The sequence below is a fragment of the Streptopelia decaocto genome, assembly GCF_964273445.1.
Source record: "Streptopelia decaocto genome assembly, chromosome: 6".
In the NCBI taxonomy this organism is placed as follows: domain Eukaryota; kingdom Metazoa; phylum Chordata; class Aves; order Columbiformes; family Columbidae; genus Streptopelia; species Streptopelia decaocto.
Window position 1 is genome coordinate 29,215,537 of NC_138660.1, and position 24,479 is coordinate 29,240,015.

Sequence of the window (24,479 nt, forward strand, 5' to 3'; positions counted from 1 at the left end):
ATCAAGGTCTCATTCTTTATCTTCAAAGTACTCGAATGCTTGGGTGCCATGTAAATGAAAGATAGCCCCTGACTTTGAGATAAAGATTGAGATAAAGATGGTCATTGACTACTTGAACTCCTCGAGCGCGGCTGAACTTTCAACTCTGAGGGTAAAGCCGGGCTTAGAGGCAGAAGGCAGAACCATCGCAGGGGCTGGTTGGAGAGCGTGCATTATGTTTCTCAGTTTCAATGGCAGGGTTCTCCCAACTTTGTGATGTGCTCTGGGGTCTGTCCCCATGTACACAGCCCATCAGCTTGTTAAATGAACAGAGGCGCAAGTCACACCAAGACAAAAGCTTCACTACATATGCAGCTCTTTAGAAGGAAAGTGAGAATGAACAACATGGGACAGATGTTGGCCATGTGGCTTCGTGGGTTCCTGAAAGGCTCCCGGATACCTCAGCGATGAGGGCAGTGTAAGAAGTGGGATAAAATAAAACTAACAGACTCCCAGCTCCAAGCCTTCCCTCCACACAACGCAGGCCCTTTCTGTGGAGTGATTTTGTTCGTGACAGTGTGGCGTATCTGTTTGTTTTTCCATCCCAGCAGGAGTGTCTTTCTGTCTGGAGAGGATGGCTTTATCCAGCGCTCTCTGGGCCTTGCTTTGCGCAGCGCAGGCCCCAGAGGGAATGGTTGTGCGCACATTTAATATCAGTGTAGGATTAGCTGCTATTCCTGCCGTGTGCTGTCATCCTTTTAGTTAAACTGCACATCTTCTGGGAGCCAGGCTTGGTGGGCAGGGCACAAACACCTCGGCGGGCTGGCTGGGCAGGGAACTCCAACTTTGTGCTGCTGCTCGAAGGTCTGTAGCACTTGTCCGCAAAGAGTAACGTCCGTGAGGGTGATGATTCTACCTGCTTTCTGTTTTTAACAGCTGTTCCAAGTTGGAAGACTTGCCAGCAGAGCAGTGGAACCACGCCACAGTTCGCAATGCCTTAAAGGAGCTGCTCAAAGAGATGAATCAGAGCACGCTAGCCAAAGAATGCCCTCTCTCACAGGTCAGTGTTCGGAACCGGCTCAGGGAGAGCCAGCTTTGCAAGATCTAAAGCTCAGATTTGTTCCGTAAAGGGCTTAGACCAGACAATCCCATAAATACCAAATCAATTTCTTGTTTTCTTTAGAAAGGAGAAATTCTAATTGGCATGAAAAAGAGTATCTTTATACCATGTTTTCTTGGTTGCCAGATAGAAATTAGGATTGAATTGGTTGATTTTTGTCCTGCTGTTCAGAGATGTAAATTCTTCATTTAGAGCTTTATCTGAACCTTTTGCAATAAGACTAATGATGCTCCAATGCAAGATGTGAGTTGCCTCTTCCTGCTGGCAGAGGTCTGGCTCCCCTACTAATCCACATGTAGCTCTCATCATCCTCTACCTGTGATAAAAACTATGCTGTTTTAACAGTTGTGCCCCAATTTCTAGGAAACAGCAACAAACAATACATATGTAATTGTGTTAAAAAAAGAACTCAGTCTCATTCTCCACAACTACTTTATAAACGGCAGTGAAGTCACGTTAAGATACAAGTTATCGTGAGTTCTATTTGTACCTCGGATTGTCGAAACAAGAGATTCATAAAAAAGCCGCGGGACTTGCCTTATTGACTACAGGAGCAGCAGTGGTGCTGGGTGTGCACAGAGCACAAGTGCCTCGAATACACAAGTAGTTTTCTTTTCACGCGGTTTAAGTGTAATTTCTTTAAATAGAATTATCTGTGGAATCTGGTCACCTAATGATGATTGCAGCATATGGTTGTCTCTGCCCAGGTTTCTCCAGTATCCAGGATAACTAAACTATGCATCATTTCCGAGGCAGAATCCATTTCTTGTCTGGGCCTTCTTCCTCCCCCTTCAGTTTCAAAGTCTACCAGGTGGAAATGCTGCACTTGGTTTACTACTTCTGGAGCCTTAGTCTGAAATACATTTACAGAATTACTGATGGCAGTGAAAATCCATGCCTGAGTATTTATTTAGTGGACAGAGCCAAAAAGGAGATCATTCTGTAGAAAACTGAGCTTGCTTAGTTTTAAGCACAGGTGTAAGTGACCTTGAGTAGCGACTAACCCTTGAACTGGGACTGCAAGAATGCAGCGTGCCATAGTAGTGTTGTTATTGCCATAAAACCTTGCAGTCTCTTTTGTTTTGGCTCACAAAATGCAAAAGATACGATGGAAGGTTGTACAGGAGCTGTCTGTTACCATCATCTGAATACGCCTCTAATACAATTCCTTCTCCCAAATCAGTTTTAAAAAAAATATCGTGCCAAATGTGAAATGTCATTACAACCCCCTTGTGGTTAATATATTATTGGCAGCAGCAAATTGCAGAGTGGTCTCTTAGGAGCCTGAGTGCGGAGTAAATAAATGCTGCTGGTTATTAATGTGTGTGCGGTGCCTGGAGAGCAGAGGCCGGGGCAGGAGCTCCCACTCCACCGCTCCCCCCAGCTCCCTGGCAGCCCATAGGGGCTTCTGATTGCTGCTAATGCCAAATGGAATCATTCACTTGGATTTGAAATTGTGCTGGTTGTTTTGTCTTCCAGGTGTGCGATGCGGCTGCAGCTCAGCTCCCCTTAGCATACGGCTCCTTTGCAAACAAATAAATCCCAGTTAACCAAGCAGGAGGGAATGTGTGGCAGAGAGAAATGCAATTATTTCAGCATTTCCATCTTTGCATAGAGACCTCTGTCTTGCCTGTGAGTTGTAGAACCCATTTCAGCACGGCCCGTGACGTTGGTCAGGGTTTCTTGGGATGTCAGCACATCCTGTATTTTCCACACCCTGCGCCGAATTTTCACCGTGTGGCTATTTCTTAGCTCCTGGTCTAAGTAGTTTTCATTCCACGTGGCCGTGATGATATCTGCTACTTCATATTATCTCTGAGAATTTTCCCAGGAATAATATGCATCATTTAGAAACTCCCAATTAGTCTTTTTTTTCCCCACTCTTCTTGTGACCGGATCTTTCCTTTCTTACCAAGGTTCCTAGCAGAAGCACCCCTAGGATTCCTTTCCATTTAATAGCGAGATGTGCAGTCTGAAAGTTGTTCTGGTTCCTTCCCCTGCTCTCCCGTCGAGCAGCTCAACAGAATCCGTCCTGGGATTTTTCACCAGTGGTTGATTCACTATTGGATTTTGTGATTTAGTTTAAGCCTCGCTTTCTCAAATAAAGGTTAATGGGTTTGTATATTGGGTGATATTTAGTAGCCCTGAGATTTCAGTGATGTTGATTTATTGTAGAACTCGAGGATTTGGGAGGGATAAAGGGAAGAAACCAAATTGTTATGTAGACAGAGCAATACAATTTCCCCACCCTTCCTTAGTGACTGGAAATTTAACTAAATCTAAAAGAAAAAGCAACTTATCTCAGGGCAACTTTGTTCAAAGTCCTTCCCCGTCAGGCTTTCGGAATAACTATTGCTCGTTAAAGTGACCTGAGCAAGGCAGGATTTATGGGGAGGGAGTTGCTGCTGACTGCCACAATGCTAGCTTTATGTCTCAAAATATTGATTTTAATTAGAAAATTGAATCTCAGTTTTAGAAATTGAAGCTGCCACTTAAAAAGGCTCTTACTTCATAGCCCGCAGTGCACCAGAGCAGCCTTCGAGTGGGAAACTTAGAGCAGAAAGGCAGCAGAGAGCGGGGAATGACCTGTTGGAGACTGAAGCTGAGCTGCACCACCCAGGTCCCCTTAAGTCTCTCTGTTTTGCTTGTGTTTTTTAAGCCCCCCAAACTGCAGAGTTCAGGAGCAGCTGGAGTCCCGTGAGACCGAAGCGACCTGGGTAGGAGGCTGAACAAAGCTGCAGGAGGGAAGAGATGGGGTTTGTTTTAAAGCGCTGCCAAAATTTGGAAGCCAATGCGTGAGCTTTGCCCAGATGCCCCAAATCCCATTTTGCGCAAGAGTTGGTGCGCCAGAGCTCAAACCTTTGGGAAACAGCTCGTTTGGGCTGCAAGATCATCCTCCGTCCCTCCCTCACCTCTGGGCAAAAAGCTCCTAAACCAGGCCAGAGCCTTTTCTGAACTTTGAGGGGAGTAAAGAAGGGGGGCAGAGGGAAAATGGGGTTTCTGGAGAAGGCGTGTTGGCTCCCATGCGTTAGCAGGGTAAGACCTTGCTGGGGATGATTTGACCTTGGAAGCATCCCAGATATAAACTATCATTTTTATGGGTATCAGGTGGTGCAAAACAGCTCTGCCCCTCTTTGCTTGGAGGGAATCTGCAAAGACTAGAGGGGGCTGGTGGTTAAACAAGTGATATTTCAGTTTTGCTGAGCTTTTTTGTAGGTTTTGGCAGTTCTGTGTTGTAGTATCCGTAGTTCCCCTCGCTCTGAATGGCACTGTTAATTTCTGGTTTAGGTGATTTTTCACACAAAGGCTAATCACACGTTTCTATAAATTACATTAATTTAACTTATTTGCCTAACGGTTGTTCTGCAGCGAGTGGCACGGATGTTCTCGGCTCTTGGCCGCGCGGGCTGGCTGCTTTGGAAGCAGCACAGAGCCGTCTGAACAGCGTTATTTGGGTTCTGCGTGCTGGAGCATCTCATCTTACCTTTAGGGTCTGGTTCCTAAATCACGCCTGTTCTCAGCCAGGTGCAGCGAGCGTGTGTTCCCCGGCACGGTGACTGAGGTTTAGATATTGTAAAATCACAGGTACCAAATAAAGTAGAGCTGCCCCCCCGGCCTGCGCTGCAGGTCTCAATCTGGGCTTGTCCTGCGCTTTTCTTGCGTTATTATGCAAAATAACAATTATTATTTTCTAATTTTAATTACGACCGAGAATCTAGAATGGAGAATAAACCCCATTCTGTGTGCTCATCAGACGCTTCTTTTGGTTTTAAAGTCACGGATGGATGATCATTGTACATCGCATGTCATTCGCTTTCCCTGGAAACGATTTCTGATTGTGCAAGTTATTTTAAAACACTTTTTCTCTTTCTTTCTGTACTTCCAGAGCATGATTTCATCCATTGTAAATAGCACATACTATGCCAATGTGTCAGCAACCAAGTGCCAGGAGTTTGGGAGATGGTATAAAAAGTACAAGAAGATTAAAGGTAAATTGATTTTTTGTGACTTTCCAAGTTCTTGAACTTCTGGTGACAGTTTGAGATTATTTGCTTTAAGTAAAAGTGATAATAAGCTATAATAATATTAGCAAGTTTGTCTACAAAGAGGGCACAGTCACAGCACATTTGAAATTAAATCTGATACTTCACAAACAAGGCTGGCGTGAAAACACAGGCCACTTAAAACGCGCTTAAAATATCCCATTTAGCTGTGCTGAAAGATCAACTGTGTTTTGAATTAAGCTAAAACGTTTTAGAAAAAGAAAACGTTCCAGTAGCTCTGGATTTACAAGTTAAATTGCTCTGTAAATTACCTCAGTTGCACTCGATCCATGAGAGGTAAGACGTGTCCGAGTGACCTGGGTGTGATACCACGGGCATTCCGGGGCGTCTGCTGCATTTAATACCCAATTAATGCTACATAACAAGGTGCGGCACCCACTGGAGATGGAAATAGCTCCTTGTTTGTGTTTTTTTCTACAATGACATTGTATTAGTTGGTTAGCAGTGCAATTATTCTGCATGGACCTGATCCCGCTCTCACCACCGCAGCCACCTTCGGGTAGCGCGCGAAGCGATGGGACGAGTACCCATCGTGTGTCGTTTGCTCTTTATTCATCCTTTCCTTTGGGAAGGGACTTGCGTGTGTACTGGGCCGTGTGTTTTAGGAGGGTTTTTTGGTTTAGAGTAGGAGTTTGGGGATAGTCAAAAGCATTTTCCGCAGTGCTGACCCGCTCCTCTCCCCAGATGTTGGTCAGCGCTGGAGATCAGCTTCACCCTGGGATACGGGGGGTTCCATAGGCTTTTTCTCGCTGTTTTTGTTGTTCTGTCTGTGATCCTTTCTGTGGCCAGGGAAATCATAACGGGATACACAAGCGTTACGCAGAAACAGGGTCATGTCCTGTCCTTCTCAAGAAGCCGTTGTCTTTTTATTGGCGTGAAGATGAGCAGCTTTCAAACCAGGCTGCTGCCTTTTTCTCTTGAAAGGCTGGCGTACACCAGCCTTGAAAGGTTGCTTGTTTAGTTTCCATAGGACAGACTTGAAATCTGTATCATAATACTATAAAGAGCCTGCTGCTTGAGTTAAGAACGCGTGAAACAAAACTGCTTAAAATATCCCAACAAGTTCTGAGGCATCTGGTCTCCTCGGCGCGTGCGGCCTGTGCGGAGCGTACCTGTGAGACACCGCGCCAGGGCTTGGATTTTCACTGGAAACGGGGAAATAGGAACGTTTGATTGTAAAATTATTGGTGTCTAAAAGGAAGGTTGTTCAGGCAGAAGTGGGGTAACAATGCAACTGAGGAAATGGAGGTGTTGCTTTGCACCTACTGAAATGATTTAGCCCTGAAGTAAAAGTGTTCATTGGATATTTCGGCACACGATTACCCTCGTGCCAAATGAACCGGGTGGTCGCTTCTTGCTCCACGTTGCCATTGTGTGACTCAGAAGTGTTTCTCTTCTCTCAACGGCGTGTCTTAATAAAAGAATTTGATTCTAAGAGCTTTAACATATCCTCTCGGTTGAAAAACAATCAAAGAAATCAAACAGCTTCAAGGTCATCACCGTTCGCTTTTACTCGATGTTATAGGAGAACAGAGATGAGCTTTTTTTCTTTATTTCTTTTTTTTTTTTTTCGTCTTCTTTATCCCCAAACGGGGCGGGTGCCGTGCAAAGGCACCGAAGCCCTTCAGTGTAGTGTTCTCAGCTGTGGAGATGCCACTCCAGCCCCTGAGTGTTCCCAGCACGCCGCTGCCTCCCGCTTCCATCCGCAGAGCATTCAGCGCCTTCACCTCTCACTCTTTTTTACTTAGTAAGTGCACAGTTAAATCACGAAGTGCAGTAAAAGCAGAACGAGACCTCAATCAAGAGGTCAAGGATCCGAACCTGAAGAGTTAGCGGGATAACTCTGCATCTGCGCCGCTCGAAGCGGCACAGCCAGTTGCTGTTGGGAAGCATGTGCGTGCCGGGAGGAGGAGAAAAAGGAAGGTTAAGGTATGTGTGAAGTAAACACAAGCTGCTATAAAGCAGTTAAAGTCGTGTTGATTCACCAGCCTGCGAGTGGGAGAGAAAACAAAGCGTCGCTGGCAGGTACGGCGCCGCATGGAGAACCCGCCGCGCACAGGGACGGGGCTGCGCGCAGGCGCTTTCCAGCGTTTTTGGGACGTTTGGGGGTTTTTCTATAACCAGATACTCCTATTCAGTAGTGTGCAAAGCCAGTGACTTCAGTCATCACATACTCCTTTAATACCAATTAAAACCAAAAGGACTTAGGTTTTCTGTGGAGGTGGATGGGTGATGCAGCGATTCATTTGTTCAGGTTGTAATCTGCCTAGATTGGGTAAAACCCTAATTTAGAGGCTTTGGGACCAGCACCCGTACCCACGGGTAACACCAGAGCTGGTTATTAGAAAGTAAAAGCAAAAAACCAATTCACATGAGCTGTGGTGAACACCAAATAGGAAGGGGCTTCAAAATAACTTTATTGACGTTGCAAACTCAGTGCAGCCTACAGTGTTCAATGTGGTTCCTATTATCTGCTAATGTCTGTTTTAATAAAACAGTGGGAACTAAATCGTTGTTTCTTAATCAAAACCATGATTTCCTAAACATAAGCTCTGTGATTCTGTTACAAATTGCCACATATAGATCTCCTCGGTCAAACTTTTTTTCTTTCTCATAGAAATAAATAAACAGTAGAATAATTATACACTCTGGAAGATCAAAGTAATTACAACCGAAGCCAGGCAAAAATACAAAGTTCTCTGGAATTTAAAAAAGAAAAAAAAAAAGCAAAGCATCAGGTTGCCAAGTATATAGCTAATGTTTAAATAAATAAAAGTGAACAATCAATAATTTGATATCATTAGCAACAGATGTAAAAGCTGTACACAAGTGGGGTTTTATCAGATCTCAAGTAAACACTCTCAGTGTGCGTTCTGCTGAACTCACCCCAAGACAGCTGAACTATTGATGCTTGCCATTTATCAGCAGTTCTCAGCGGGTGCAGCCCGGTGTGGTCATTGGGTATTACTCTGTGAAGCCTTTTTATCATTTCCTTTTTTATTTTTCTTCTTTTTGAGGGATGCAAGGCGTTTTAGTATAGAGTTGTGCATACCAGATGGTGTGTTTCAGCCTACTCCAGTGAAGAACTCCCCCTTTTTAATGAAGGTTCCGTGTTAATTGATGACAATGGTACAGCAATGGCTTAGTCCAGTGGTTCCCAAACCTGCAGGTTCCTCCTCAGTCTCTGGTTTCTCGAGATGCTGAGCTTGCCCAAGCTGGGAGAAGGTATTCAATGATGTTGAAATTCAATAATTGTTTCAAAGGCTTGCATTGTTTCTTAACTTGATTAACAAATAGATATATTAAAAGCAAAACAAACAGGAAAAAACAACACAAAAAACTTTGTAAGTTACTCTATACATATATATGTGTATGTATGGAGAGAACAACAAAGAGCAACAAAGATGCTGAAGGGAGTGGAGCATCTCCCGTGTGAGGAAAGGCTGAGGGAGCTGGGGCTCTGGAGCTGGACAAGAGGAGACTGAGGGGGGACTCATTCCTGGGGATCAATAGGGAAAGGGGGAGTGTCAGGAGGATGGAGCCAGGCTCTTCTGGTGACAACCAGTGACAGGACAAGGGGCAATGGGTGCAAACTGGAACACAGGAGGATCCACTTAAATCTGAGAAGAAACTTGTTCCTGGTGAGGGTGGCAGAGCCTGGCCCAGGCTGCCCAGGGGGGTTGTGGAGTCTCCTTCTGTGCAGACATTCCAACCCGCCTGGACACCTTCCTGTGTAACCTCATCTGGGTGTTCCTGCTCCATGGGGGGATTGCACTGGATGAGCTTTCCAGGTCCCCTCCAACCCCTCACATTCTGGGATTCTGTATCTTTGCCATGCAACTCAAATCATTGTCAAGGCATCAGACCCAGCCTGGTCACCTACTCCTTGCCCAGCATTTTGGGTTGGTAGCATTTAGAAGATTTTTTAGCTCTATTTCTCAATAGTTATTTCGCTTCCAAGTGTCACGCTCTCTATTTTTACCAGAGGGCTATCGCTGTATCAGGATTCTTTCACAACTGAAACTCATAAGTGGTGCGAATGTTTTATTTTGCCCGATGACCCAACTTAGCTTGGTGGGAGGAAGTTGGGAAAGTAGAGGGGAGAAATAAATACGTTGTGAACTTAAAAATAAAAAAGACATATTTTCTTTGTCTGCATATTAAGAACATTTCATCTTTGCTCCTGCCGTCAGTGCCTGTCAAAATATAGCTTGTGTGGACGGGAGTTTGGGACTGTGGCTGTCTGAAAGTTTTTGTGGAATGATGATGTATGTATCTCTTTCTAGGTAAATAGAAGGGGTTAGATATATGTACGTGTGTCTATGCATATATAGATCTTCACCTTTTGCCCTTTTAACTGACAGATTGAGGCAGAAATGTGAAGTTTTTGAAGAACAGACCGTTTTGTGTTTTGTTTGGATATCGGTCGCGGCTCTGGCACTATAAACCAATTGGGGTCACTCGGGTCAGCTCTGTGGCTCTTGACTTTACGGTAATTTTTGCTTTGCTTACTTTTAGGCTCCTGACCATGTATTTATTTCACTAAAAATAGGACTTCCGTCACTTTTCGTCAGGAAAAATAAAAGCAAATAACAACATTTCCAGGCAAGCTTTTCAGCATCTAGCTGCCATTCCTGGCCCGAAGATCAGCTCTGACTCAGAGCCGTCCCCACAGCCGTGTCCCTCTTGAAATACCGGTTTAAAGTTGTCAGGATTCAGCAGGACTTACAGACCCTTGGCTGCTTTTTTCCACACCCACACGAGCATTTTGTGTTTCAACCTTGTGCCGGTTTGGGGGATTTGTGCACATGTATTGTTAAAAAAACAATCCATCCGCCGCAGTGCGTTCCGGGCTCTGCGAGGTGCAGCCCTCTTGGCTAATCCACTCTGTAAAGAGAATTAAAACATTGTTGTTTTTACTTAAGCTCAGCTTTTACCTAGCACAAAGGCATATATGAATTTCAGCCTTGTCCTGTTCCAAGAACAGTGAGGACCAGTTGGGTGCTGAGGTTGGGACCTCTGCCCGGCCACTTTTGAATGCTGAGTAAAGAATGGTCATCTTAATTTTCTGAAAAGCAAACACCTTTTAGAACATCGGTGACATGTTAGATGAGGAGGAAAGGAATTTTTAGAAAGCAAGCGTTAGTGGGGTTAGGGTGGAACGGGAGGAAAACTTGGAGCTCAGGTCCGGGCAGAAGCTTTCCTGGTGGGAAAGGTGCAGTGGGGCTGTCTGCGATCAGACGGATTTCATGGGGTACGTAACTGTGGGAGCAGGACGGAGTTGTGTTCGCTCCAGTCCTCTGAAGAGTTGCCATGTCTGCCTTACCCATGGTGGTGTTTCCCTCACTCCTGTCACCGTCTGGGATGTTCTGGGTCAGGAGATCACAGAATCACAGAATCCCAGAATGTCAGGGGTTGGAAGGGCCCTGGAATGCTCATCCAGTGCAATCCCCCCATGGAGCAGGAACACCCAGATGAGGTTACACAGGAAGGTGTCCAGGCGGGTTGGAATGTCTGCAGAGAAGGAGACTCCACAACCTCCCTGGGCAGCCTGGGCCAGGCTCTGCCACCCTCACCAGGAACAAGTTTCTTCTCATATTTAAGTGGAACCTCCTGTGTTGCAGTTTCCACCTGTTACCCCTTGGTCCTACCATTGGTTGTCACCCAGAAGAGCCTGGCTCCATCCTCCTGACACTCACCCTTTATATATCTGTAAACATTAATGAGGTCCCCCCTCAGTGTCCTCTTGTCCAGCTCCAGAGCCCCAGCTCCCTCAGCCTTTCCTCACACGGGAGATGCTCCACTCCCTTCAGCATCTTGGGGGCTGCGCTGGACTCTCTCCAGCAGTTCCCTGTCCTGCTGGAACTAAGGGGCCACAACTGGACACAAGATTCCAGGTGTGGTCTCCCCAGGGCAGAGCAGAGGGGCAGGAGAACCTCTCTGACCTACTGACCACCCCCTTCTAACCCACCCCAGGTACCATTGGCCTTCCTGGCCACAAGGGCCCAGTGCTGGCTCGTGGTCACCCTGCTGTCATCCTGATGACACGGATCTCCTGAAGTGGCCACCCAGGGATTTGCACCTCCCTGCTTCAATAGCAGGACAAGCTTCTGTCACAGCAGTTTGACAGGAAAGGAGATATTTTTATAGCAGATGAGACCGTCAGTCTCATCTAAACCAGGACTCTGTGTCTCTGTCAGACAGCTCTGTGTCATGTTTGTCCTGCTTCTCGTCTTCTGCTACACCTGAGTGATATTCCTGTGTTGTGTGGTCACTAAAGCACCTTCAACATCACGCTTTTCTCTGCCACATGGATGTAGCACGTCCCGTGCACAACCGATGTTAACATGGTTACGAAGAAACGAGTTCATGCTTCCGTGTGCCCTCTTGAACCTGTACAGTAGCCCAGATATTATCTAAAAATAAGATGATGGGTTAAACTCTTCTCTTCATTGTTGGAAGCAGTGCAGTCCAGGGACAGATTACTTCCTATGTGAAAGCCGAACTGACAGAAAACATGTCAGCATCTCTGTGTCCCAAGCGGTGACACGGATCTGGTGTTAGGAGGAGGGAAGGAGAGGCTCAGTGGCACAGAGAGCCGGTGGCGCTGGGACGTTGCTCCATTCACCTGGCGCTGGTGCTGATCAAAGCTCCGCTTTTAATTACGGCTCTTCTAATTGCAAAAAGAGTCATTTGTGCTTTGGTGGGAACTGAAGGATTCGCATCACAACAAGGAGCAGACAATGGCCTTTCCTGTCTGTTTTCCATTAGGCTTTGACCGCCAGCGGCCAAACCATCCCTGTCTGTGCTCTGGAGCTATTCTGAGGTTGTTTGCTGTCCTGCAGGAGCAGAGGAAGGGAAAGGTTTTACAGTAACAGCTCCTTATCAGGTCTGCTTCTCCAGCCAACCTGCTGCTCCTCCAGTCCTGCCGGCAGGGACAGACAGCCCAGGCAGACGTCAGGTGGTCAATGAAGTTGGGGAGCGACTTTGGGTAAATACAGAGATCGGACGTTGAATGAAAATGAGACTCCTCAGACCAGCCCTTTGCACTGAAGTGGTTAAGCGGGCTGTGATTAAAAGAAATAAGTAATTATCCTAATTAGAGATGAAAAGATACAGAATTACCGCTTTAAAAGCAGCTCCTGCGCTCTGGAGCGGTTCTGCTGTTCCCAGAGCGGTAGTTGATAATTAGGTAGCGCAAGCAGGAGCGCGGGCTCGCGGTGTGGAGCAGAGGAGGAGGAGGAGGATGTTCTTCATCCCCCAAGCAGAGCTCTGAAGTGCAGGCCTTGCTGCAGGGCAGTGGTGAGGCAGGAGAAGCCGTGGGGACCTGTCCCTCTGGAGCTGAGCGGAGGCCGCAGAGCCACGACCGCCGCCGGGAACGGCTTTGAGCATCACCAGGTTTTCCATAATAAATAAAACAACAAAACCCCAGCAAACTGTGAAGCGCTGGAGAGCGGCCCTGGGTGGTGACATCCTCTCACAATTGAAGCATGGCAATTCTGCCGGATAGTAGCTTCTTACAAAACATTTCTCTACCAGCCTCTTCCTACTCTGGGGCAAAGTGCCTGCGTGCCTGTGGGACCGAAGAGCTGAGGACTCGCTGGGTCATGGGTGCTGGAGGGTCCTGCGTGTCCCCGCGTCCCTTCTTGTGCACAGGGATTTGATTTGCAGGGCCGTCAGTCACTGCAGCGCCGCTCTGCAGCCCCAGATGCCCCACAGGCTGTTTGTCAGAATGTTCCTATTAACAACTCAGTGAAAATAAAGGGTGAGGGGAAGGGAAGGTGGAGAAATAAATCTTATTTTAGATCTTTTGAGCTGGTTTTGTTTCCAGTGGAGAGTTGCATGCGGACCACCCCAAGCTATTGTGCTGCGGACAGTGGCAGCTGCTGGCCTGGGCACGCAGATTGGGGAGAGGGTGAGAGCATCGCGCAGGGGACGGGCACTGCGCTGGGGTTGTGCCGTATCCAGGGAGCCTCTGCCTCAGTATGGAGTGCAAATACATTGGCACACGTGGTAATCATTACAAGAAGAGAAAGGAACATTGGAGTATGACAATTTGCTGCTCCCATTTGGGGATTATGTTGGTTTCTGAGTGTGTTGTGAGATGTTGTAGGGGTGCAGGGCGATGAAGGGCAGATGAGATGCTGGGGTGCCCTGAGCGTGGCACAGGACCTGTGGTCCAGGGACCTGGAGGTGCTGGAGCGAGTTGAGAGAAGGGAACGGAGCTGGTGAGGGGCTGGAGCACAAGTGTGATGGAGCGGCTGAGGGACCTGGGGGTTCAGCTGGAGAACAGGAGCTGAGGGGAGACCTTCTGATCTCTGAACTGCCTGAAAGGAGCTTGGAGCCAGGGGGGTTGGGCTCTGCTCCCCAGGAACAAGCACCAGGAGCAGAGGAAATGGCCTCAAGTTGCGCCAGGGGAGGTTGAGGTTGAATGTGGGGAACAATTTCTTCCCCAAAGGGCTGTGGGGCATTGGAACAGGCTGCCCAGGGCAGTGCTGGAGTCACCATCCCTGGAGGGTTGGGCAGACAGACATGAGGTTCTCAGGACATGGGGCAGAGCCAGGGGTGGGTTATGGTTGGACTTGAGGAGCTTGAGGGGCTTTTCCAACCAAAATGATTCTGCTAGCAGAGGAAGTTTGTCAGCGGCACCTGGACACACCGCGTGTCCATGGAGCCCTTTCCTTCCCAGTTTAAGGTCCTGCTCCTCTGTCTTCCCTGCTTTGTATTCCGATACATTCAAGTAGCAGCCATTTCCTACAGGACTCCAAGAGCTCTAAGGGCGTCCCCAGTTTGAGTGGAGCAATAAAAATCACGGGAGGAAAAGCAAAAGGCTGTAATGGGGTAGGAACATGGAAAATGGAGGATGCAGATGGAGAAACCCTGTCCCAAGAAGATGAGAGGCAGGACATGGGTGTTACAGCAGCCTCATGGCTCCTCTGTCCCCTTGTTCCAGCATATTGCTGGCAAGCTGGCCTGTCCAGCCCCACAGAGCCCTACCAGTCCGTCCTTCCCAGAGACCAACTGGGAATCTGGTCTGGGCGATGTGCTAGAGAAGGAGAGAGGCTTGAGGAGTTGAGTAATGCGCATTTTTTCCATGCAGCGTAACTGTTAATGGTAACCTTTTATTATTGAAGTGATTGAAGGGACCAGAATCTGGCTTGTTTATTGGGGGTATATGCATGGCTGGATAGTCTAATGTGATCGAAAAAAAGGAAACTGATAATAAGGGAAAAATGCACCTATAGAATTCAGGTGATGGCTCTGTGTGATTGTAATACCAAATAGCACTACAGAGATTAACAGCCTGGCAGCCTTTTCATCTTAAACTTCATTTTTATAGGGGCTTATAACTTGGCACTCAAGTCAGGAGTGGGTGGAAACTTGGCAAATGCGGTTGAGCCCAGAAAGTGAATGTTATTTATATTTATTTCTCACCAAGTTTTCAAAAAACACTTGGTTACTGTTTTTGTGTTCTAACAAGTAGTAATTTGCTGGTTTCACTGACTTACTCTCTGTGCGTTTCTTCAACTACAAAATAGTTCAGAACTTACCTCAGCTCTTCTGAAACTCCCAGTGGAAGGACTCCAGATTGCCAGGGGTTTAAATGGAGACTGAGAGTAGTTCTGATGGTATTTTCTTTTAGTAGGGTGCTCCACATACACCAAGCAACACCTTTATTCTATTGGCATCAGGTTAATTCCTGCGCCTTTGGAGTAATTGCAGGGGGATTGCTGGCTGTGAGAATTCAGCCCTCTGGTCTGAGATCGGCTCTGGAGGTGCAAAGAGCTCTCGTTCTGCTCAGAAGGAGCCCAGAAAGCCATCAGTGACTGTCATCCCGAGCACCGACTGTGGCGACTTCAAAGCTTTATAGAGATTAAGGTTTAAAAAAGAGTCCAAAGCCTTGTACAGTTGTTAATCATTACACAAGTTACAATGGTATTATGGCATTTATGAAATCAATCCTGTCGTGTTGCTCACTGAGAGCAGTACAAGAGGAGGTAATAGTGTTCTGGTTGTATGATACACATCCCCGAACACTTTTGTATCAGATCAATATAGAAATGCCTATCCATTCGTATGCAGCAAGGCTCGTGGAACCTGCAACCTACTGTAAAATGACTTCTGATTACTTAACGTTATCTAAGTAACGGTTTTATTTATGTGCTTTAAAAACTTCATTTCCTATTTCAAATACTACTTTTAGGAGAAATTCGGTTTTGTGGTATGCGCAGTTAGTTTATCAGTTACGTGAAGAGATATTGCAAAAGATATTGACATTGATATTGAAAAGATACTGACAGAAGATACTTAAAAGGGATGATACGTATGGATATATCTAATTACAGTATGCGCATTTTGCGTGTCGCATGGTGTCACGTAGGGAACACGGGGCTTTGTTGTGCTAAACAAAGGGTTTCTTTAAGAGAGCGAAGCCACTTTCTTTCAAGTTGAGCATCCATGCAGAGCTGCTGCGAGGGCTCTGTGCAGGGCCGTGGGGCTTTGTGTGTAGGAACCATGGCCTGCAGATCCCCTCCGGTGCTTTATCCGCACGGCGCCAGGCAGAGTTTCTGTCGGAAGAGGCGAGAGCTGCTGTGTTTGTCGGGAGAAGCTGCTCCGGGAGCTGCCGAGGTGTCCGCGGGGTTGGCGTGAATGCTGGTTTGGGTTTCTTTCCTCCCCCTAGATGCCAACCGTTCTGAAACATCCACCCCTTTTCAAAGTTATTCAAGCTGCTGTGACAAATCCAAAAGTTAGTGGCAGCGTGAGTGGGAACGTCCAAGCTCGTTTCTTTAGGAAGCGAGGCTGGGAGGGAATCTGTCTGACAAGGAGGTGTCCTGGGCAGTGGGTGACACCTGCGAAGTCCAAAACAATGTTGATTACAGCTGTTGCTTTGAGTTCGTGCTGCTTTTGCTTACGTTTCTATGACGCTTTGATGCAGTTGTAGATTTGCCAAGTAAAGCGGGTGCTGCCGAGCGCAGCCCCTGCACTAATCCTGACCCTGACCGCCCTGTGAGTGCCAACCGAAATGACAGCAACCTGATTTTTCTCTTTTGACAGTGGAAAGAGTGGAAAGAGAAAACCTTTCAGACTATTGTGTTCTCGGTCAACGTCCCATGCACTTACCAAATATCAACCAGCTGGCAACCTTGGGAAAAACTAACGAGCAGTCTCCTCATGGCCAAATTCACCACAGTACTCCAATCCGAAACCAAGTGCCAACGATGCAGACAATGATAAACCCTGGGCTCCTGTCTCCGCAGCTCAGCCCGCAGCTGGTGAGGCAGCAAATAGCGATGGCCCATCTGATAAACCAGCAGATCGCCGTCAGCCGGCTCTTGGCCCACCAGCACCCGCAGGCCATCAACCAGCAGTTCTTGAATCACCCACCCATCCCCAGAGCTGTCAAACCAGAGCCGGCCAATTCCTCGGTGGAAGTCTCTCCAGACATTTACCAGCAAGTCAGAGACGAGCTGAAGAGGGCCAGCGTGTCTCAAGCTGTGTTTGCAAGAGTAGCGTTCAACCGCACACAGGTATCGCTTTCTGTTCTATAACCCAGAAGTGCTGAGGGGGCAAAGTGGTGACTTGTGGGGCTGGATGGTTTTTGCAGATGAAGGCAGGAGATGTGCCACAGAAACAGGGCAAAGCACCCTCTGGTTTTTCCTTTAGTCTCCTTGACAGGACTGTTTCTCCCTACAACAGCTGTTTGTTTGCATGTGGTCACCCCACGGTTACCCCAGCTTAGTTTTCCAGCAGTAATTCTGCTCGTCTCAGTTCTTCCCTGAGCTCCTCTCCGTGGTTATAAACTTCCACATCTACTCCCACTCAATGGCCAGGAAGAGGTGACAAGAGAGTGTCAGAGGTGTCTTGGGGCTCCTGTGGCTTCCTCGGTTCCTTCCCATGGCTCAGGTGATGCCACGGCCAGTACCAGAGGCCACTGCCACGAGGAACCTGTGAGCCGCGTGTCCCCGGGCCTGAGGACCAACTGCTGGGAAAGGCATTTGCTGTTTGCTGCAGGTTGTGTTTGCTTTCACACACCTGACGTATGGGTTTGCTCGCTCACACAGCGAAATGCAGATGTTGGGATGATAACACAATAGTGTCAGGTTAAGCCTGGAGGACCAGGGTGGGTTCGGAAAGACCGGCCATTGACATTTATCCTGCTGCCAGACACCACCCAGGGCATTCAAACTGCCATCTCTCCGTTGGGATACTCTGTAACAAGGCTAAAGAAATGGAAAGTGGCTTAATATTTAATATTGGTACCAATTGATTTTGTGCAGTCAAGAGTTGGGCTTTGCTGGCAAGAGCAAAGAAGGGCCCCGTGTGCGTGTCTCCTGGAGGTCCGTCCCTTGCCCCGCACAGGGCCTTTGTCTGTTCTCCTGGATTAATGATTTTCTTTGGCACTGCCGTTTTGGAAATGCCATGTTATAGGGGAACTAATTGAAGTATGGAGCACATTTTTATTACTTCCTTTATTCCGTTAAATTCATAAGATGGCTGCACTCAGTAAAAACATTCACTTCCAGTCAATGTGACTTTGAGTTCTGGGGTTAGCCTGGAGGATATAAAATGAACGCTACATGGGAATGTATGAGTGTTTCCTCTTTAAAATGCTTCTTTTAATTTGGAAAAGCTTTTCGTCCCTTTGGGCTCGTAACGCATTGTATGTAAGGGCTGGTGTAATCAGGTAGATGGTATTGACAGAGCGACGTGCTCTGAGCTGGAGCGAGAGGTTGGCGGGAGCGCTGTCTGCAGGGCTGCACCTGGACATGGGGCGTGATGCTCCGTCCTCCGACCCCTTTACGTGTGTGCTCAGTATACAAAAGGAGATCTGTAATTCAGGGTGCCAGTACTGCTGGTTTTGTTGGTCCTCCTACTGACATTTGTCTTAGGATGCACCAATTTCTCCAGCTTTTCTTTGAAAAAAAAAACTCCCCAATTTCGATCACTTCATTACAAGAAATCAGACACATTTTTTAATAAAAGGAAAGAAATCACCTACTTCTTAGCCCTCCATTGTAAGTAATATGATGTGCTATACAGTCCATGACACTAATTCCAGACCAGGCAAACCCTGACAGGTTTGCCCATCTCCCAGCTGTGTTTCCTTAGGCTATGGGGCCTTCGCAAGAGAAGACCAGCAGCTCTTACAAATAGTGCATCGTGTCCCCAGGAGCCATCCCCCTAGCAGGGTGTACGTTCATATTTATGCTGCCCCATCCTCAGCTTTTAATTCCAACTCCAATCAATCTCCCCCTGTGCCAGAGACTGTGTGGGGTATTAAGAAGGCGATGGACCTTGCCCCACACACCAGAGCACGTGGGATGTTCCCACACGCCCGTGGTGGAGCGGCAAGCTCTGTGAGAGGCGCTTCAAGTTCAAGTTCAAGGCTGCTCTCACCACCTCGTGTGTCCCTCTGATGATTCTCTCCTCGTGGGGCACAGACACGTGGGGGTTTCTCTCGGGAAAGGTTTGGGGTTGGTGCAGTTCACAGGAAGTAGCAGCCTTAGAAACCGGCCGTCTGGTGTTTCTCCTGATGGTACCGAATGATGGATGCTGTGCAACAATCAGCTAATAATTGTATTAATCACTGCAGCATGGCCCACCGCTTCATCTTCCTTTGTGGTAGCTCTGTGGTGCACATTGGCCTATAATTAAGTATAGCTTCATAAAATATGTACTGTGAGGCTTGTTTAATAGATAAACTATCCTCTAATTTATTTTAAAGTCCAATGACCTACATACTCAATGCTGAAAACCCTCCTCTTATGAACATTATTTCTCCCCTGAGACCCTTCCATCTGAGCAAATCTGTTAAATGAAGTAGAGGAAGCTCTGATCCAAACCAGGCCGAATCCATCGGAACAAGTGGCTGACACATGTCCGCATGGGGAGGCGGGGGCAGAAACAGGGCTGTAAGCACGTTGTTTGGGGAACATCTGAATCTTCTGCTAAAAGTTGGAAGTTCCCAGGGTAAGACAATGATATTTGCCGACACCTGTGGCCACGTTGTCTGCGCAAATGAACACAAAGTGCTTTGGGCTCTGTCACAGATCCCGAGGGTTTCCTGGGGCGCAGGACCGGTGGGGCTGGACCCCACCAGTGCCCAGGGAGCTCCGGGGCTGTGCTCCCCACAAAGAGCGTTTCCTTCAGACAGAAAATTTCAAAGTAAACGTTTTAAGATGTATTTGAAACTGGCTGTGAAAAACCCTCACAGAGCGCATGACGGATTTTCAGTTAATGCCTTGGGCTAACCTCTGCGCCTTCTTTTTATTTTCTATTTAGCGAGTCAATGTCCCAGTTTGAATTCACCCTGCTGTGGAATCTAAATGCGTATTTATTCAGCAATCCGGACAGGCAGAAGAGAGTTCTTAGACACGCAGAAGAAAATATAGTTATTGAAGGTGGTTTTAATGACACCATTTCCACTGAGCAGGAAATTCCTACACAACCTTCAAAACATTTTAAATGGTTGTGCACACTACCAGGTTTGTCTAAGCCCACTTAGACAAATACTGTGTATCACAGGTTGTGATGTATTGAGAAACAGGCAGGCGGTGATGGTTACAGAAGTGAGGGGACTATTTTAAAGCCAATGCCTGAAGATGGTCTCTCAAATTCACCTTGTCCTTCTCTGGCAAGTTTTTAGCAAGTCTGGAGGTGCTGATGTGCTTCAAAATCCCATCTGGGAAGCAGGTCGCTTGCATCCAGCTTCACAGGAGGAAGATGAAGGTGCTGTCTCTCCTGTCCCTGCAGGCCGGGTGTCCGGCTTTGCTGGGCGGATGCTCAGGCTGTTTGTAAGTCCAGCCAGTCCAAATCGCAGGCTCAGGGAAGCGCTGCTCTCCTCGGGGTGCCCAGTGCAAAGCCTAGAGACCGAGTGCTTCCGCTTTTGTCTTTCTTTTGTTTTATCCTTAAGCGTCTTTTTTTTTTGTTTTGCCAATGTTTTGACATAATAGCCAAAACTAGTAAAATATTCGGGCGAGTGGCCAGTGCTTATTTTCCTGAACAGCCACAGAAACGGGAAATATCCATGAACCTGAGGCTTTTTGAGTGAAGCAGTTGTGGTGCCGGATACAAAGAAAGGTGGGTAAAAAGTCCCCAGCGTGTTGGGGTTGGTGTAACTCTCTGCTCCCTCCCTCCTACCCGGAGCAGCTCCGGGGACAGCGCTGCCTTTCCAGCCTGCACGTAGTAGGGCAGCGTGTACCCAGCTCGGCTGGGTCCTCTAAGAGCCTTCAGGATTAGAAATACAGTTTGTTGAAATAACCAGCGCTTCCATCTCTGAGACAAATCCTGGGCACAGTTCCTTGTGCAAAGAATTTTGCCTTTGACTTAAGTGAGAGGGAGACGAGGAGGTTTAATTCTCCGCCTGGTACCTGGTGAGACAGTGCTGCTACATCCATCGCTGTGCTGGCTGCCCCATTGTGCACAGACTCAATTAGCAAGGGCTTTAGTTTTTGGGGGGGATTTTTTTTTTATTTACTTTCTTTTTCCCCATTAAAAACTCCCTCTTATTGTGTGAAACCCTTTCATGTTGCCTGCTTGTTTCATTCTCGTGTGCAATGTGGCACAAGCAGCGTTCTGCTGTACTCACGGGAAAGGCGGCAAGTCCGCAAGGGAAGCGCTTGACTTAATAAACTGCAGATTTTCGGTACATGGGATATTTGTTCCAACAGCGGGTTTTGCGCTGCCCGAAATTTCAGTTTCAATTAACTTAATTGTATTCAATAGGCTGAATGAAAAGCTCTGTGAGTCAGGCGTTGAGATGCGTGTGCTGGTCGGGGGCGGCGGCGCCTGCTCAGCTGACGCTCACGAGCGCGGAGCCGTGGACGCAAACGCGGCTCTGCAGAGCGTGCACAAGCTCTGCGTCTTGCTCATTTGCTGGCGTATGTCCCCATCAAGGTTTGACGTGCGTGCCATAGAAATGGTGGCGTTCTGTGGCTGCAGGTGGCCGCTGCTTCTCTGCCTCCTTTTCCCCGCGCATCCACGTTCAGCTCCGCACGCACATCCCGTCTTCCCTCATAAAAAGAGATACCATAATAAAAAAGAGGCTTTATTAAACTAATGCAATAAAAGCGTTTTCTTTGAGGATTTAACCACTTCATTTTTAATAATAAAAATCAAATTGTCATTGTTGCACCCCGTATAAGTTTTATTCAAATCAGCCTCTAAGTGCTTTGTGCCTAAGCAGCTCTCTCCTGAGAGGTGTGTGTTTTAATGTTAGTTAAATGAGTTTAAGACCGATGCTCATGCTGTCAGCAGTGGGTGTGGAGAGCAGGAGGTTTCCTGTGAATGAGGGACCGGTGTGATGTGTTCAGCTGTGGTGAAGGGTACCAGAGGATGGCTGCTCCCCCGCTCACACCCATGGAAAACTGGCCAAAGTTCTCGGAATTCTGAAGTTCGCACGGACTGATGCGAGCGTGGCACCACACGTTTTGCCCGTTGGGATAGAAGAGTTAGAGCCACCAAGATGCTGAAGGGAGTGGAGCATCTCCCGTGTGAGGAAAGGCTGAGGGAGCTGGGGCTCTGGAGCTGGACAAGAGGACACTGAGGGGGGGACTCATTCATGGGGATCAGTATGGAAAGGGGGAGTGTCAGGAGGATGGAGCCAGGCTCTTCTGGTGACAACCAGCGACAGGACAAGGGGCAATGGATGCAAACTGGAACACAGGAGGTTCCACTTAAATCTGAGAGGAAACTTCTTCCTGGTGAGGATGACAGAACACTGGCCCAGGCTGCCCAGGGAGGTTGTGGAGTCTCCTCTGCAGACATTCCAACCCGCCTGGACACCTTCCTGTGTAACCTCATCTGGGTGTTCCTGCTCCATGGGGGGATTGCACTGGATGAGCTTTCCAGGTCCCTTCCAACTCCTGACATTCTGGGATCCTGTGAAGAGTTGGTTAGGAACAGGGTGCAAACACAGTTTTGGCTGATGGGAGCTGTGGCGCGGTGGATGTGGAGGTGCCTGGCTTGGCTCACCATGCTGAAATTTCCACTGTTTGCCCGAGGCAGTTTTGCTGAGCAAAATTGGGCTTGGCCACGCTGCCAGGAGAAGCATTTCTAGGAGACATCCAGTGCTTCTGCTTCACATCCGAGCGGGAGCTGGGAGGAGATGCCAGGGAATGGGAACCAAGCAGCAAAGGAGCTCGAGCCCTCTGGAGCCCACGGGTGCTTGGTGCAGAGGTTGCTGTCGGTGCTGGGTGCTCAGCACCAAGGAGAAGGGTTTGTAGAGCTGCTGAATGTCTCTTATTCAGCCCAGAAGAAAATATCGAAGGGGGGACCTGGAGTGAGTGCAGAGAGGCAAACAAATACCCAACCAGTCCAGTGTGCCGAGAGCTTCACTTGGAAGATTCACGTGTTGGATTTGAGTAAACCCCTGTTTTCTGATCCAGATCAGAGCCGCCCTTACGCCTGATGGGGAGCAGAATATCTTTTCTGTCAAGGCTGTCACTTACAAGTACTGGCCTTAAAGTACTTAGAGCTTTAAGTACTGCAGGAGCAATATTTTTCTAGTATTTCAGCATTTTCACTGTTGCTTTTGGCAATGGCTGACCTATGGAGAGGCACAAATAAACCGAAGGCATGAAAAAAGTGTTTATGCTGTTTCAACCTTTCATATATATATAATCTCCTTATACAGAAGGTAAAAACTGAGGTTTAGCACAGCAGTTAGGTTTATTTAAGTTTGTCGTCCCACGGGGATCTTATCCTGTCGTTCATAAAAACAAAAGAGTTCACAAAATGGGTTTCATAGAATGAGTGCAAATGATTCCGTGATTCTGTGATGCTGATTCTCTTCAGCAACTGGTTTAAAAATGATGCACAGGATTGGAAAAGCAAAGATATTATAGACATCCTAAAATGTATCCGGAGCCAATGGAATTTTATAGGCAATGTATGGATGCTGTGGGTTTCCCTCCCTCACCCCCTCCAGCAGAACCATAATGTGCAGAAATGCAAACAGGCCCTGGCTGGCTTTGGGCTTTTCTCAAAAATAGAAGCGGTTGGGTTCGTCTGGCTGGGCCAGTTTCCTCGCCACACACCTGGTGTATATCACTTTAAAAAGTACATTACGCGTGATTAAATTACAATTAAATGAAATCACGGTCATTTGTTTTTCTGGGCGGAAGATGTTTTGCATATTGAAAGGCTAATTTGTTGCAGGTGACAAAAAGGCTGAACAGATTATTTAATATCACTCTATTTTTTATAACGTCACTGGCTGGTTAGTTTGTGTAGACTTCAGTAGCTCAGAATTATGTTATTGTAAACGTTATTGCTCTCGAGATACTTTGTTTTATTGTCCCCCCCTATCACTCAGCTATCTGGCCGCTGTTGTTTACCAGCGTTGTGTATCTTCCATCGCAGGTTTTTCCCTCTGGGTCAGTTTTCTTACCCTTCATTGGTGTTTACGTGGTTCTGGAGCTGCCAAAGCACTTGGAGGAGCTGCAGACAAACCCTCTTTGCAGGCAGGTTCTCCCCATGGGGAGCGCGAGGAGGAGCAGCTGGAGCTCCTGGTGGTGGAGCAGCCCCCTGTGTTTCTGCTGAGATGCTGAAATTGGGCCATAAATGTAGCCAGGTTAAGATGGGGAAAAGCTTGGAGTCAGCTCCAGTAGCTTTCAGGTGCCTTTCTTTTGACCTAAACCCATTCAATTTTGAAGCTGATCTTTAAAAAACAAAGTTACGTATCCTTTAGAAGACGCAGAAAGGTGAGAATTTGCAGAACTGATGTTGCATTTATTACAGCATTTGGGGAATTTTCCACTGATTTTACGGGAAAATTATAATAGGGACTTGCTGTATCGTCCAAGGCACGGCTGGTCGGTTGTTTTTTTGGGGAAGTCTGGTAAATAAGACCAATACACACTGAAAACACTGGTGCTTGGTTAGTTGGCCGAGCGCAGCGGCAGTGTTGGACCAAGGCCTTTTGGAGGAGGCTCTCCCATACAGAAGAGAATAAACTAAGGCTGAATATTGCAGGGTTTTGGCTACGTGGCTGATTTCTAGTGATGTTTTTTCTCACGAGAAAGGAGTCGGCCCTGACTGTGGCTGTTGAACGTTTGATGTTCCGTCGTGTCCTTTTGGTGTGTGTGGAAGTGCTGCAGCGTTACCTCCTAGAATAATGGCTCCTGTGAAAACTGCATGAATATGGTGTTCATTCATGGTTGCAATGTGAAGCCCGTGGTATTTTAAAATGAGGCACGGAAGAGCCGGTTAAATCCCTAAAGCTAGATTCTAAGGCTTTATTATTGCTCCATTTTTCTCCTCTGGGAAATGACTGTCCAAAGCAAAATGAACGGACTGTAGCATCGAAAACCAGC

General features: G+C 47.4%; 1 protein-coding gene across 1 annotated transcript in view; it reads left to right on the plus strand.

Annotated features, from left to right (window-relative positions):
• Window positions 1–24,479, plus strand: part of SATB2 (SATB homeobox 2) — a 111,340-nt gene that overhangs the window by 49,929 nt on the left and 36,932 nt on the right. The window contains exons 5-7 of the mRNA XM_082055962.1: window positions 916–1,039; window positions 4,986–5,088; window positions 16,219–16,709. Of these exons, the coding sequence (XP_081912088.1) occupies window positions 916–1,039; window positions 4,986–5,088; window positions 16,219–16,709 (718 nt within the window). The remainder of the gene's footprint in view (window positions 1–915; window positions 1,040–4,985; window positions 5,089–16,218; window positions 16,710–24,479) is intronic.